This window comes from Larimichthys crocea, chromosome X (genome assembly GCF_000972845.2).
Source record: "Larimichthys crocea isolate SSNF chromosome X, L_crocea_2.0, whole genome shotgun sequence".
NCBI classification, from domain to species: Eukaryota; Metazoa; Chordata; class Actinopteri; family Sciaenidae; genus Larimichthys; species Larimichthys crocea.
Window position 1 is genome coordinate 39,040,904 of NC_040020.1, and position 16,509 is coordinate 39,057,412.

Below are 16,509 nucleotides of genomic sequence, written 5' to 3' on the forward strand. Positions count from 1 at the left end.
CGGAGATGAACCAATCAATATTGTGGGTCACTAAATGAACACATAGGAGTGAATTGACTGCAATAAGTGTTCTCAATATAATTAATCTGTGTTAACACAGTCATTTAGAGACATTATTGTAATAACAAAGAACCACCTGCTAGGCGTCAACTCTGCAAATTACATTGTATACCAACAGATTTTGCACCAAATGTGTCTGTTTTATCAAAATGAAAGTCTTTGGTGCCAATAGAGGCATAGACCTCAGAGTTCATCACAGCAGCAGATGGTGAAAGAATTTTCAGCACATCCATCCTCTTTAACAATGCGAAAAGGCAAAGGATGTAAGCCACTGAAGGAGAAACGTCTCCTTTTTGACAAGAAGGTATAACCAGGTATAATTTGAAGAAACTTTTTGATCATTTTAATAAACTCTGGGCAAGAGCCACAATTTGATTCAGGATTTCAAGTTTGACATTAAGCCAGAACTTTCTGTGTGTGTGACTGTGTCCACCATGTAGTAATGAGCCAACTGACAGCTAACAGAAACAATTACAGTACAACACCTCATTCAGCCTATCTTCTTTTTCAAAGGCACATCAAGACAAAACTCAATCTAAATTCTGTTAAGCGTAATGTGTGTAAAATAAATGCCGACTTCACCACTCATCAAGTCATATTCTGATTTGTCTAACAGCGTCGTCATCTCTAATGGACAGCCTTCCTTCTGATTGCTTTGTTTGAGGTCATCTATAAGGAGTCATCTTTCATTTTCTCCATCACTTGTACTGTACAAACAGAGAGGAATGGTGTCAGAAGGGGATGAGATGGATGGATCGGACAGAATAGAAAACAGGAGCGGGGAATGAACCTCTGCCCCTGAGGGTGTACGGCTGCTAGATGGAGACAGCCAGTCATGAGAGCATGTGAAAGACATTTCTAAATGCAATACAGAGATGAAATATAGAGCCATGAGCAGCCAATGATAAAACTCATGTCTCTGGACAAAGATAAATAGTGTACACAGCTTTTGTCCAAAGTGAAATGGGAGAGATATTTGAGCTACCATACATTTTTCAATTCACATGTATTTTGAAACATTCTAGCATGGCAGGGCTCTATGAATGCAATATCTGTCTGTCAGTCGGGTGATTGGTCCACTGACATTGATGGTTCCAAGATGATAAATCCTAATAACTTTAGCGATCTGCTTCCTGTAGCACCATCACGAGGATCATATTTTTTGAGTGAAATGTCTCACCATGGGGTTGAGACATCGTTGAAAGGGTTTTTTCTCTCTCTATGTCTATATAAATAAAATTGAATTGAACTGAATTATGTCTACCAATGTAGACGTACCTGCTAACATGGGCAAGTCAGCATTGTCACTGTGACCATGTTACGATGCTGACGTCAACAATTAGCTAAACACGCCACTGTGCCAGTAAGTACAGCCTCACAGAGCATGGCTGCAGAATCTTTTGAGACTCTGAAACGAAAATTAAATTTGGAGCTTTAAATAAATGATTGCCCCTTATTCACTATCTCCATCAACCTTTTCACTCTCCAACCATACTTTTCCTCTACACTTTTACAGAAGTCAAATGCATTAACTTCTGTGTATAAATGTAGAAAATATATCTTGAGAGTCCATGTCCACAAAATAAAATAGAATGTCTTATTTATGTCCCTTGGTGAGGCTGGTTGTAGGTTTTGAGTGAGGAGCACTTTGTGGAGGCTAAAACACAAGGGAGAAAAAACAATTAGAGTTGACCATCTGGCCGTGCTGTTAGAAGTTAATAGGTGCTATTCCCCTGTGAAATACCTATCAATGTCTTTGCTGTTAAAATGCAATCCAGAGAGACTTTTTGTCTTTTTCTTGAATTAAAGCATTTAATTGGACTGATTCAGCTAAAGAAAACGTTATCAAGACCGACTATTATTAGAAGGACAAAAGGCAATTGCCTATGTACTAAAACTACAGTAGGAGCTAGAGGTGTATTTACTCCAACCTGTGTGTGTGTGTGTGTGTGTGTGTGTGTGTGTGTGTGTGTGTGTGTGTGTGTGTGTGTGTGTGTGTGTGTGTGTGTGTGTGTGTGTACACACCACTCCTGATCTGTTGTGCAAGTAGAGCAGAAGCTCACAGAATGGATGGCTGCTGTCAGACTGAGGAGAAGGCATAGATTGATAGAGGAGAAGAGAAAAAGAGGGTGAAAGACATAGGTTGATATACCATGTGGAGTGTGAGACTGATGGCAGATGGTGTGCAAGAAATAGGATGCGATGATTGATTAGATGACTGATTTTTCCCTGCAACTTTGTCACCTGTGTTCCATACCTTTACCTACCAACTTATCTTTGCACCACTGAAATATAATTATAATTCTTTCCTGACTTTGTATTTTATTAATCAAATATATACTCCTATATTCACCTTCAGTTTCTCGTTTGTATTTACCTTCCAGCTGCCGCACCTCTAGTTGTTGCACCACTGATAGAAAGCATGTCAATTGCACACTCTTTGCTTAAAGGCAACATTGAATGAAATCCATTACATAATCCTTTATCCTTCCCAGAACTCTGTGCACTAAACAACAGAGAGAGAGAGAGGTGGCTGTCTGCGGTTTCATCCACTGTCACATCTTTGTAGTACATCTCTCATACTGATGGACTGCCTTAAGTCCTTTTTATCTGTGTGTATGTGTTTAGATCCAGGTATGTGTGTGTGTTTGTTTGTCTTTTTGTATGTTTCATCCATGAAAAGCAATTCGACATTTCTGGGAATGTATTTATTTGCTTTTCTTGCTGTGAATAAGATGAGAAGATCAGTTCCACTCAATTCTACCAGAATTTGATCCATTTAGTCCAAAAACAAAAACTGTGTCCAGTTCTCATTAATTAAATACAAGACTAGAGATCAGAATCTCAGTGATTCACTGAACTTTAGAGATGCAATTTGCCTGGCCTTAAAGTCATTGCACACTGCTTTTGTTCTCCAGATAAGGATATAATGTGTTAATTAGTGAGCTTTAGAGGTGTTGTTAGCAATATTTCAGAACAATGGAAAGAGCTAAGTAAGCTTTTTCTTATATTTCTGCTAAGCTAAGCTAATTGCCTCTTGGCTCCAGCTTCACACTTGATGCGCAGAATTCTTCTCAACTGAGACCGAAGATAATGAGAAAACATATTTCTAAAAATGTCTAACCATTCCTTTAATGTTGGTATATTCACAGTAGGTCAGTTACTGTATGTAAGTTTTTTTTTCTCTGGTTGGTGTGTCTAAAGATTGTGTTACAAGTAGAAGGCATAAGGTGGGGTGAGGTGCAGTGGTGAGCAGAGAAAAGCTGGTGAAGTTCAAACTGTATAAGGTGTTTTATAGTGTGAGAGGGAAAATTGGCAAAGGAGCCAATATGGGTTTAAAAAGGTAGAGAAGGTCAGAGACATTGTTAATTTAATTTTCCATTGATTCATAAAACTCAAGTCCTCGTATTTATACCTCAGATCCCCTCAAGTCCCCTAGAAAAACATACACTGTCCGTTTGCATGAAACTGAACCTCTGCCACATTCAAATTCAGAACCACAACATAATGTACAAAGATGAAATAATTTACAATCTGGCCTGTGCTGATTTGCCACTTCCCGCCCACTGAGCACTCATACAGATCTGCTGAAATGAGCTGTGACATGTGTGAAGGAGGCAGAGAAGACGGGGGGATTTGGGAGGTCAGGCTGAGTTGAAGACATTATCATAGTGGAAGGCTACACAGTTAAGGACTTAAAGGATTTATGGAACGATGCTGTTGAAGCTTGATTCATGAATACATTCATCTTTTATCCTGGGTCTTTGTGTTGGAGTGTTCTTCTCTGATCTGCAGCAAAATCATCAAACTCAAGAATGAACAATTTAGCAAGAGTCTTGCGGATGATACAGCGATCTTAAACAAATTAGGCGCTTTGCATTAACATATATGCTGATGATGAAGGAAACGTGTATTTGGTTCTTGTTTATGTCCCTTGAGGCCAGCAGCATCTTCAAAGACTTGAGTTAAAAGAAGATATAAGGTGAGACAGTGCAGAGTCCATCTCCATCTGTGCTTTTTTCGGGATCATTCGATGGGTTCTGCTTCAGATTTGCAGCACAGGAGCAAACTACCAGTAGTGTGATGAGGTGACCTGCTGACACAGCAAGTCATAAACACTTTGATGAGGGAGGGACAGCGATGACTAAATTCATTTTGCTTGTTCAAGAAGGCGACTCTAGTCAGTTTTCAGGGGATAAATAAATAAGCATGAGGCAGACAGAGAGAGAGAGAGAGGAGGAGTGTATTTCTTGTCTGGGTCCAGACTTCCTGGTAACCTCTTACCCAAATCTGACCTTTTATTGGATTAGACGGTCTCCAGTGAGTGGTGTTTCCCAGCACACATACATACACAATTACATACACTCCATTATCAGTAAAAGCAGAGGCTGTTGTTAACCCCTGCTCATACCTGGTGCAGTGGGGCTTGGTTACTAAACACAAAAACAATTTTTATATCAGTGGGATAGATTAATTGTGTGATTTCACTTCTCCAGTAACTTTTATTGAAGCTTGGTAGAAGGTGGAGAAGTTGCATGAAAATAAAAATGAAACTGGGGCATTTGATTTAATTTAATGCAACCACACAGTCTGCTCCTAACCGCCCATCAGCCTTTGTGAAAGCACTCTTGGGTATGACACAGTGTACAAATGCGGTGTGGCCAGTACATAATATCTCTGGAGAATATACTATGCACAAGCAGAAAAGATATTGTTTACACCTATAAATGACTACAGGGTCTCAGACAGTGGGAGAACCAGGAACAGCTTTGAACAGGATAAAACAGCTTCTACCATGTCATTCAAATGACAATGTACATCTTTTGTAAACCAAATCAAACTGAGCAGACAATACAAGTTATTTCTCATCTTCTTGTGTGTGGTGTGAAAAAGACAGAAAGACTGTTTGTTTTGACTCTGACTCTGATCCCATTAGTGTGAACACTGCAAAGTCTCATTTTGTCTGCTCAGCCTGTCGAGAAAGCAGCTTAGCAATGTTATGAGTGTGTTCTCTTATGAGCCTCATTTCCAAAAGATTTTCAATTTTAAACATTTTCCTGCACAGTCATCAATCAAGCTCTTGCTTGGGTATGACCGAGTATCGGGCTGAGTTGGAGGCTAGCAATATCAGCTTCATTGTGGCTTCGTCCACCATCAAGCTGCTGAAAGACCTGGGCATCCATGGACAGGTTGTGCGGCAGACAGTCAGATCACTCTCTAAAGCGGCCGAAAGAAGCAGCCAGTGGATCTGGATGAAGAGGAAGGACCTCAACATCAAGGCTAACCTCATGTGAGTACCATCCATTGGCACAACGGACAGTATACCATCATGTCCAGTGTTTCATGATTCATTCATTAGAAAGTCCTGCATGCTGTCATAAGTCATCGCATTCACAATATTCACAACATTTTTATACTAGAATCACAGGCTGCTAACCTGACTGCATCAGAGGGTTTATTACGCAGATCCATCTGAGAAGTCGTCATTGGAAACTGTTTGGAAAAGGCTAGGTGTTTTCAAAAAGAAATAATAGGCAGGTGACTGGATGAACCATCTGTCTTTCACCATCTACCACAGGCAAACTTCAACCAATCAGATCAATGAACACCTTCAGTGCCATTATTTGCTCTTCTTTCAGTAAAGAAAGTTCCAGTTCTGATATAACTAATGTTAGCAGTATATACACTAGCTGTGCATGTCTGTAGCTCATGCTCACAAGACAGTGAGTGGTCTAAGCCACTGTGGTTTATGCACTATTAATTAGGTAAAAGCAGATACTGTTAAATGTGTTTTTATACAAGACTGTTGATGTTTAGGCTTGGTCTCTATTTTCCTAGTTCAAAGTAAAGTCTTTTTTTCCACAGTTTTCATACAATCTCAATCACAACATGTAGTGTTGCATCTGACTGGTCCTGTGGAGTCAGCCTATTAAGGACACTGGTTATAGTGACAAATATACAAAAGACTTGTTTACAGAATCATTTTTTACTTTAGTTGTCAGTGTTTTGTTTTCGTAGTTTGTTTTTGTTGATGAGACAGGACTAAAATATTGGGCTATCAGACAAAATGCACAATATTTTCCCCCAGTAAACCCTGATCGGAGATCCGTCGGAGATTTTTAAGACCCACGTCCACCCGATCCATCTGCAGACATTATAGCATTATAGTAACACAATTGTGAGGACTGAACAGCACATCGCTCTCAGAGGGGCTGATCCTGCTGCTGGGAGCAACTAGGGAGCACTCTCTTTTCTTTTGTCGCCCGCCCACAGCACAGTACAGTAGAGAGAAGAATCTAGGCTAAATTAACAGACTGATTGTTCCAAATGAGTTCTTTATTGTTGAATAGCAACAAAAGAAGTACCCCTTCATTAACGACATGTCTCTTTTTCGTTCTCTCTCCCACACACACATACATGCACCACAATGCTGAAGAGAAAAAGGGAAAACATTTGGACTAAAAGTGTAATGACTTTTTATTAACTAAAACTATTAAGGATAAAATGACCTAATATGTAACTCATAAACATTTTTGTCTAAAATAATCCAAAATAGCTGCCAAAGTTAACACTGTTCACTGTACTGTACTGTACTGCGTCCAACTGCAGAAGTACCCCATTAGGTACAGTACAAGTACCCCTGTTTGGGAGTTTCCTTTCATTGTACAATTGTTTCAGTTGGTTGTTGTTCAGGATACTATAAAGAAGTGGTTGTTTTATATTGTGAATTTGAAACCTGACAAACATCTATGAATGAAATGTTGCAGTTTTGATACACCTAGATCTGACATTATGAAATTAACACAATTTCGGTTTCCCACTCATTTTAAGGCGGACCTTTATTAGACGTAATCTGTCCTGTCCATCCCTCCCCTTTTTATATATATATATATATATATATATAGTTCATAGATAGTTACGTGTTATACTGGAGTATAGTAACAAAAAATAATTTCCCCCTGGGATTATTAAAGTATTTCTGATTCTGATTCTGATTCTGACAGTATGAACAATTTAAAAAAAAACAACAACAGTAGCACAACAATAAAATGATGAAGAATGCAGTCTTGCACTCTTGGAATTTTCAAACAACATTTCTTTATTTGATCTTGAATGTGCTCAAAGCAGAGAAGTAAACACTTGTTCTTTTAGAAAAGGACAAAGGTTTGTTGTAACATGAAAATCTTTCAGAGCGTTGTTCATTATACAAACAATACATTTTCTACCATGTTGATATATGTGTGATTATGAGGCACCACACAATAGTACTGTACTGTCTTCAATTATTTACACAAGAAAAAAAGCATTAGCCCTTCTGGCTACAAATGCTTGAAATGGAAAATAAAAATGAATGAAAATACTATCTGTATAAGTCTTTGTACGTCTTCATGTGTATATTAATAATAATAATGATGTGTGTAAGTGTGTGCGTGTGCAGCAGACATGACGACAGAGTGATAGCATGTTTTTTTTTTACTGCGGCTAAGTACTTTTTGTGGCTGTAGGGGAGAGAGAAGATTTGTGACAGAAAATAGGATGGAGGAGAATCGAAAGACACTTGACCACAAAGAATCAGGCCATTTGAGAGAGCACACACACACACACACACACAAATAATCACTAACTGGTAGTTCGGTTAAGATGCAGTAAACTCTGTGGCTCACTTTATCACAACACAATTCCACATGTTATATACTTAGTCCTCTCTTTTCCTTTCACACACACACACACACACACACACACACACACAGTGAAAGCCTCAGTAGGTGCCCATCTGCAGTACGGCTGGATTACATATATTCTCTCAGGGGATGGTGAAAACACTTGCCTGCAAGAGGAAATTGGCCATGATGCCACTCGACTGTACATGACACCATCCAAGCCACGTTCACAATAGACACACGTCCCAGTAAAAAGTTTACACTGCGGTTTCCAGTTCAGACACTTCTGAGCCACACAGAGAACACTGAAGCAGAAATGTGACTTTGTAGTTTTAAGGATGAATCTTTTTTTTTGTTTGTTTGTTTGTCTGTTTTTTTGTGAACGGTTTTGCTACTGAAACAGTAAGCAAGGAGCCCCTTCGTCCCATTGGTTCTCACGTTGAGAGTGTGACGTCATAAAAAGGTAGAGAAAAACAGAGTAAGAGACGGAGAGAGAAGATACATAACACTGTCTAACCTCACAAACAGCGGTTGTGTGGAGATTGTCAAGGCCTTCGCATTATAATCGGTGAATGAGGTCACATTATAAATCAGGTGTCTTTGTAAACCCTTTGCCTCCTGTGCAGTTCATGCAAGTTTAGCCACTGTGGCGTGCATGCATCACAGTAACTGTTATGAGTAAGTTTATTGTACTTAAATGAAGGGAAAAGAAGTCATTGAGGAGGGGGAATAAGCCAAAGCCCACATCAGAGTCCCAAAGCAGTCAGGATGGTTGTTAAATAAGAGCTTCCTCTGTGGGTATTATCAGTGAGCTTACTCTTGTATTTTAAACCCCTTTTCTGCCCCATCGTTCAATCCTTTGATCCGTTAAACATCCCTGCATTTCTGGTGAAATCCCTGAAAGTGTACAATGTGAGAGCCCCTCCCCAGGCCAGCACTTTATCCTACAGCTCAGAACCATTTAAATTTATGTCTGTCGAGTAAAATGTCTATTACAACCCCATCCATGCAGGGAGCATTCAGAAAGAACGTTTCCATGACTTACAGAGGATTTTCTGGAACGCTCTGCGGAAGTCCTGGTTGAAGATTGTGTAGATGACTGGGTTTAGAGAGCTGTTACAGTAGCCAATCCAGAAAAAGAATTTGAACAGCGTCTCTGGGATCTGGCATGGGTCCCGGCAGATTCCGTACAGGCTGTAGGAAAAGAAGAACGGGAACCAGCACACGACAAAAACGCCCATGACGACGGCGAGAACGAAGGTGAAGCGCTTCTCCCGAGCGGCGGAGACTTTCTTCCGATTGACGGTGCTCCTGCGTTTGCGGCGAGATGAGAACAGCTCCATAGACTTGGAACTGGCACGTGACTTTCTGCTGGAGTATTTAGAGGCGGAGCTACTTTTCCTGCTGGACTTCCTGTCTTTCCTGTCATCGTGGTGATGTTTGGAGGAACTGGAATTTTTTTTAGGTTTCTCGTCTGATGAGCTGCTGTCCTCAAAGTCATCATCGTGGTCTGCCGGTGGATGTTTCGGCTCGTTCGGTAGGGGGGATCCAACTGCCTGATCTTGGCAGTGCCCGTTCTCACGTTCCTGGTCTTTCACACTTCCACCTCTGGCGGACTTTAATGACCCTCCTTTGCCCGGTTCAGCTTTGTCCATCCCATTCTCCAGGGGCGAGTCCACATCCCTCTTTTTCTCTGACATTGTTCTGGTTCTGGTCTTTGCCACTTGGTAGATCCGGATATAGACTAGGATCATGATGACACAGGGGGCAAAGAATGAGCCAATACTGGAGTAGAGAATGTACCAGGTTTCATCATTCAGGATACACTGGGGACTGGCTTCATTGCTGCTCCTGTCCATTGATATCAATGGTGGGAAGGAGATAACAGCTGAGATCAACCACACCACGACAATCATGCCTTTAACTCTTTTAGGTGTTCTCTTTAAGTTATACTCTACCGCCTGTGTCACTGACCAGTATCTGTCCAAACTAATAGCGCACAGGTGAACAATAGAAGAGGTGCAGAACAAAACGTCCAAAGCCAGGTAGATGTCACACCAAATTTTGCCAAAAAACCAGTAGCCCATGAGTTCATTTGCCAGAGAAAAGGGCATGACTAGGGTGGCTACAAGTATGTCCGCACTAGCCAGGGAGACGAGAAAAAGGTTCTGGGGTGGTTTCAGAGCTCTGCTCGTTAAAACGGCAATAACGACCAAAACGTTCCCGACTATTGTAAACAAAATCAAAAAACTGACAAGTCCTGCCAGACCCCAGATAGCGAGCTGGGTGTACTGGCTCTGAGAAGTGGAATTAGAGGAGCTATTTTCTGCCTCTATCCTGTCCTCCAGGCTGGAGCTATTAAAGAAATCCATTCTGGGTCTCTCTTCTTTTTTCTTTTTTTGTCAAGGTATGACTTTTAAAAATATGAAATGTGCGTAAATAATCTGTAGAAAAATCCCATTAAGACTTGAGCGCACATTTCACTACAGAAATCTACAGAAAATGACATTTTTTCTTCTCTTCTCACCTGCAGTCTTCCACATCCTGCAAGTCATTTGGCAAAAGACAGAGGGATGGAGAGAAAGAGAGGAAACGCAATATGCAAAGTATTTATCCAAAAACATGCAGGCTGCTCAGCAGCAGAATGTCCATGGTTCGGGCTCCCTCCTCAACGCGTCCTCTCCCATCCCGACTGCGTCCGCATCTCTCCACCTCCGCCTCCCCGCTGTGTCCTGCGAGAGGTTTGTAACAACCACGTGTCTTCTTTTCCTTTTTTCTTCTTTTTTCTACATTAGAAAAAAAAAAACTGGCAGGGACCTGGTCTGCCGCGGAGAAGAGATGAGAGCGATGATTGTGGAAGGATGAGATGAAAAAAGTGAAACAAGCGAGCAAACTATAATGCATTAAAGTGTTTTTTTAAAATAATCGATTTGCCAATATTTGCCAATATTTGCCAATATTTAATAGGATCGATGTAGGCTGCTGCTGCTGCTGCTACTGGAGTAGGGCTTATAATAATGTGTCCAGATTGTGGTCGGCACAAACTGGTGCGTCGTACCACTGCTCAGTGAATCCATCTCCTGTTTTGACTTTTGCAGGACCATTTCGGCATTTCGAGCGTGATTTATTCGATAAAGTCAGTAGGGGCTTGTTGGAGGATGTCACATTGCTGTCGAAACGCACAGACTGACAGCGAGCGGAACGCGCTCTGCTCTGTCCTTCTGTGCGCACACTGGAGGTCAGTATTGTAACAGCCAGCCCCGGAGGGACAAATAGGCGATCACACACCATAAATATAAACAATATTAGATATGCAATATCTACTCAGGCATCAGGTGAATAAATATTATTAACATTTGCCCTAAACAATAAGAGCTCACGTGACCTTGCTGTGGAAAGTTCCTATCCATCGCCTGTACTCTCCTGCCATTGTTGGTTTGTGTGTTTGTGGTTTGTGGTAATTGTGTTGATAAGAAGATTACAGGATTACATGGTGCATTTGTCATGTTCCGATGGGGCTGAGAAGTATTCTGCTTTTGGGGGGTATCAAACGCTATAAATCATCTGCACAGTAAGCTTACAGAACATAATGGGGCTTGCATGATACAATGATTAATGAGTAAAAGTCATGTGTACATGCACTGGGTGGGCTTTATCAAAGCAATAACTGGGTGTATTTATCATGACTATGACTTCCAGGTATTTTGTCACTAGTTATTTATTTGTGTGCTCATTTCCCATGAGAACACACGTGCAACTTTTTCTACCTTTTTTGGCTCCTGTTAACCCCCTCTGATCTGGCTGGTTCTGCTGCCAGGAGAAAGCCTCTCTCCCCTTTGGCATATAGCCTGGTATTAAGTTCCTTTATCAGTGCGTTTATTGACCAGCCTCCCAGCTAAGTCCCTGTCATTAATCACGGAGCACTCAGCCATACTGATTTAAAGAGCACCCACAGCCGCAAGAAATGCTCAAGTCCAAATTGATCCTCATCAAGGCTATGAGGTGGAATGAGTAGAGCTCAGGGGGTTGTGGTTCATTCACCTGGGAAACACAGTCAGGGTGGGGGACAGTCTCTGACTTGTCTCCCCCACCCATCCCCAAAACCCCCTGCTCCTTCTCATGCTGCCTGTTTAAATTGAACTAAGGCTAGAGTGATCCTGTAGGTCAGCGTGGATGCACTCTAAGCTGATTTTGAAGAAACAGACAGGCCTTATTATGGTCATTAAGTCGTGTCCCGGGGCCACAGCTCTGTCCATGTAATTGGGGCACCAGTGAGCGATCTCCACCATTACCAAGCCCTTTTCTTTTCGTTTCTAACATTGTGCTTTGCTCTGAGGGAATAAGTTGGCTCCTACTGCAACAGTACTAGCCAGTAGCCAGCTTTTGGCTGTCAAGGAGACTGTTTTGATTGATTTTTTTTGCGGGCGGCTGTGGTTTGTCCACTAATCAGAAGATCGGCGGTTCGATCCCCTCCAGTCTGCATATCGAAGCGTCCTTGGGCAAGATACTGAACCCCAAATTGCTCCCGAGGGCTGCGCCATCGGTGTGTGAATACTGTATGTATGAATGGTTAGCTCTTCAAACTGATGAGCAGTTGGCACCTTGCATGGCAGTCAGTGCCATCAGTGTATACATGTGTGTGAATGGGTTAATAAATCGCTTTGAGTGGTCGGAAGACAAAAACTTTTTTGCTGTTTTCAAACTAGTGACATACTGAATCATCCTCATTTTTGTGCTGTTTTGTGCTTTATTATTCTGCTTGAGTCATACAGTTGTACAAAGAATGTCCCATGTTTGCTCCTTGTAACAGGGAGGCTGTTGGTTTGCAGTCATCTGCACTTTTTATTTCAGTGCTACACTGCAGCATTTGTGGAAGTGAAAACAGGGGAGCACCCAGAGCTTGCTATTAAAGGGGAAAGGGAGAAGCAATATGAGCCTAATATGATTCACCTAATAGAGCTTCACAAACCTAATAACACCTGATGTGTTCTCACAAGGTAACATGACCAGCTTTTTGTGGTCCATTGAAATCCAATACGAGTGACCAGTCCAGTTATTGCATTCCATCACACCCTCAGCTCCTTATAGTACATAATGCCACAGGCATCTACCTCCTGCTTATGAGCACTTAATCCTCTATTTGTATATAGTGTGCATGAATGTACAACAAGAGCACAGTATAAAAAATAAGCCACTTGCTAACAAAGGTTATTCCCTAAAGAAATCAACCCAGTTACTGGTAATGACAGCCACTTCTAATTATCCCGCCCTGCCTAATATGCAGTTGTTTCCATATAACACTGCCATAAAGGGAGGTATGGCACCAGCTGCTGACAGTGACAAATGGCAGTGCTACCTGGGCAGGCATCTATAGAGCCGAGAACAAATAGTTCAGTGGAGTAACATATAGCCCAGGGGAGTTTCTCTCTTGCTAGCATCACCTCATAGAACAGGGCCCGCTTCTTATCTAGTGCCTCGCTTTTCTGTGACAAATTACTTTGTTGGAACAACAGTGAAATAAGATCAGTGGAATTGTTTATTTGGATTTCTTGGGCTGTTTAAAATGTTTTTTGGTCATTTTAATCCTAAATCTATCAAACTCAAAGATAAAGTTGGTGCGGTCAATGTTTGTTCCCTAGCTCACCATATCTCATTTTAAAAGAAGCTTCTATCTCTCAAGACTATCCAAGTCATTCAGTATCTCACCTTTGCTTCTTTATTTATAGTTATGTGTGTGTGACTGTCAGAACTACTATGGTACAGAGAGATTTAAAAAGCCACAGGGAGCTATAGTTAAAGTCAGAGCTATATTTTATATCTGACATTGTTGTCTTTCTCAACCTCATGTTCTTTCCAGGGAGATTCGCCAGCACTTCCACAATGACCGGGTATCAAGCAGGATGCTTTTTTTTTTTTTTTTTTAGAGTTTTTTATTATTTTTCATAATTATAAACAGGAAACAAACAACCATACATATGAACAAGTAAAACAGACAGAAAGGAGGGCAACGAAAAAGAGAAACAACCAAAAAGAACAAAACATAGGCAGTTCAATAAATAACATACATTCGGATGTGAGGGTCGGTCCATTATTCAGACAGAGTGTATGGCCTTAATGTAAAACATATCAATACAAAACAATAAGAATATCCATACTTGGTTTAGCTGTTCTCTTTAGATATACATACACCAAAACTCTCCCACTGTTCGTTTGTCATATAATTTTCACTGTTTAATCTCCCCAACATTTTCTCACATGCAACAGTTTCCATCATCTGAGTTCTCCACATATTCAGTGTGGGAGCTTGAGGCTCTTTCCAACACCTTAAAATTGTCCATGCACAAATCATTAGGCCAGTTTTTAAGATTCCAAAAATATGTTTGTTTAAGTGTGGTACCATTGTTTTGTCTCCTAGGAGACATAGTCTTGGCGATCTGGGAAGTTCACAATTCAGCCATTTGGCTATATGATCTAAAACATTTTCCCACAGGGGGAAGATCTAAGAACATTCCCATAATGTATGTACAAATGTGTCACTTTTTTCCCCACACTTCCAGCAAAGATCATTGTTAAGCAAACCTATTCTATTTAGTCTTGATGGGGTAAAATAATATCTGTGAATTATTTTATACTGAATAAATTTGCTTCTGGCTACTCTTACATATTTTTCATTGTTGGAAAGAATCCCCTCCTATGTTTTTTCATCCAGAGTACAAGACAAATCCTTCTCCCATATCCGCTTGAGATTACTACAACCATTACTGTTTGTCCAAGGACACATTTCATACCATTTTGATGCTTTATGATGCATTTTAGGTAGCTGCAAATAACACTCAACTGGACCCTTATCCTGACCAACGGGAACAACTTCTTTAATACAGTGTCTAATTTGTAAATATTTCCAAAAGTGGCCTCTGCCCTCTAAGTGAAATTTTTCCTTGAATCTGTATATGAAAGAAAATTACCATTTTCAAATAAATCATCTATAATTTTAAAATCTTTTCTTAACCACTGAGCCCAATAGATAGCCTGTCTTTCTATCTTTATTTTTGGATTATGCCATATGGGTGCATATTTTTGAGTATACTGATAAATTTTACATCTCTTATGTACCTCTTGCCAAACCATTTCTGAATGCTCTAGAATAGGGTTGATCATTTTGTTTTTCTCATGTTTGACTATTTGTGCCAGTACCTCAATGGGTTTAAAGGGGGAAGTGAGTTCCTGCTCAATCAGGACCCAGTCCAGACCAGCACCAATTTCATCCCAGTGTTTTGTAAGCTTGGACATCTCAAAGGCAGCACTATAATATTTTATGTTCGGTAATGACAGACCCCCTCTCTTCTTTGACTGACATAATTTATTTATGTCATAATTTGCATGTGGGTATCATCCCGGTTAACTTGGATGTTTATCTGTGTTCCCTGCCGCCTCCAATGACTCCCTTAATTCTTAGGGTTTAAGTATAAGACTCCTATCCATCTGCAAAAACTATCCCCAAACCCAAATTTTGAGAGAGTAGCAAATAAAAAAGCCCATTCCACCCGCTTTCTGCGCATTGAGTGATATGGCTGAAACAGGGTGGGGGTTCGTTCTATTCATCCAAATCAAGTGTAATAATCTCCTCATGTTATCAGGGGTTTATCTATGTTTTATAAATCCCACTTGATCGTTATTATTATTTTGCTTATTTTGCTTTGCTTATTGCTAGGGTCTTGGATAATATTTTGCAGTCAACATTTTTTAGGCTTATCAGTCTATATTTAGCTGAGTCCATCGAATCCTTGTCTTTTTTTTGGTATTAATGATATAATGAACCATATTTGAAACGCTTCTTGAAAAACCCGTGAAATGGACAAAGAATATCAACATATTTCTTATAGTACTCCACCGGGAAGCCATCTAACTTCAGCTTCTGTTATGGGAGTATCCAAACTATCCTTTTCCTCTGAGGAAAGTTGTGGTAACTCCACCTTTTGGAAGAAGGAGTTCAAGTCTTCGTTACTAGCCGAACATGTGGACGTATACAAATCTTCCTAGAATTTTTTGAAAACTTTATTAATTTTGTTAGCTGATATAAATGGTTTATCATCTGTTCTAATTGCTCTAATGGTATTATTTGAATCCAAGTGTTTTAGTTGTCTTGCCAATAGTCGTCCAGTTTTTTCACCATTTTTTTAAAAAATTAGTTTTGAGCCTAAATAGTGGATAGTCTGCTTTTTTATAGTATATTTCATGTAGCTTAAATGTAGCTTAAATTTTAGTTGACAGATTTTCCTGAAACCTTCTTCATCATATTGTTCAGCTAAATGCTTCTCTTAATTCTCTATTTCCTCTTCCAATTGTTGTACTTTTTTCTTATTGTCCTTTTTCTTCCATGAGCTATAAGCTATATATTTCCCTCTGATACCTCTTGTAATAGACTTGTATTTAATCTCCATCTTCCAACGTTATCTTTATCAGAATGCAAATCTATACGTAATTCAACAGGTGCATGGTCTGTTATTGCTATAACTCCTATATTGAAGTCTATCACCAAATCAACAAGTGAGCCACCAACCAGAAAAAAATCTATTCGTGAATAAGATCTGTGAGAATGAGAATAAAATGTATATTCCTGTTCTCTCTGATTTATGAGCCTCCAGATATCTATCAAACCCAATAGATATTTCCCAAACAAAGGTCTCAGCCTTCTTCAGGTCGGTAAAGCTCAGCCTCTCCCCTTTCCATGTAAACCTCAGGATTGCCAGGTGTGCCAGCGTGTGTTTTACCTGCTGATCCCACAGAA

The 16,509-nt window shown here is 40.3% G+C and overlaps 1 protein-coding gene across 1 annotated transcript; it reads right to left on the bottom strand.

Moving 5' to 3' along the window:
- Positions 1-685: 685 nt before the first annotated feature.
- On the bottom strand, positions 686-10,628 carry adra2c (adrenoceptor alpha 2C). The gene is made up of 2 exons (XM_010734642.3): positions 8,767-10,628; positions 686-767 (listed from the first exon to the last, which is right to left on the bottom strand). The coding sequence occupies exons 1-2, from the start codon at positions 10,091-10,093 to the stop codon at positions 730-732; spliced, it is 1,365 nt and encodes a 454-aa protein (XP_010732944.3). The 5' UTR covers positions 10,094-10,628; the 3' UTR covers positions 686-729.
- Between the last annotated feature and the right edge of the window lie 5,881 nt (positions 10,629-16,509).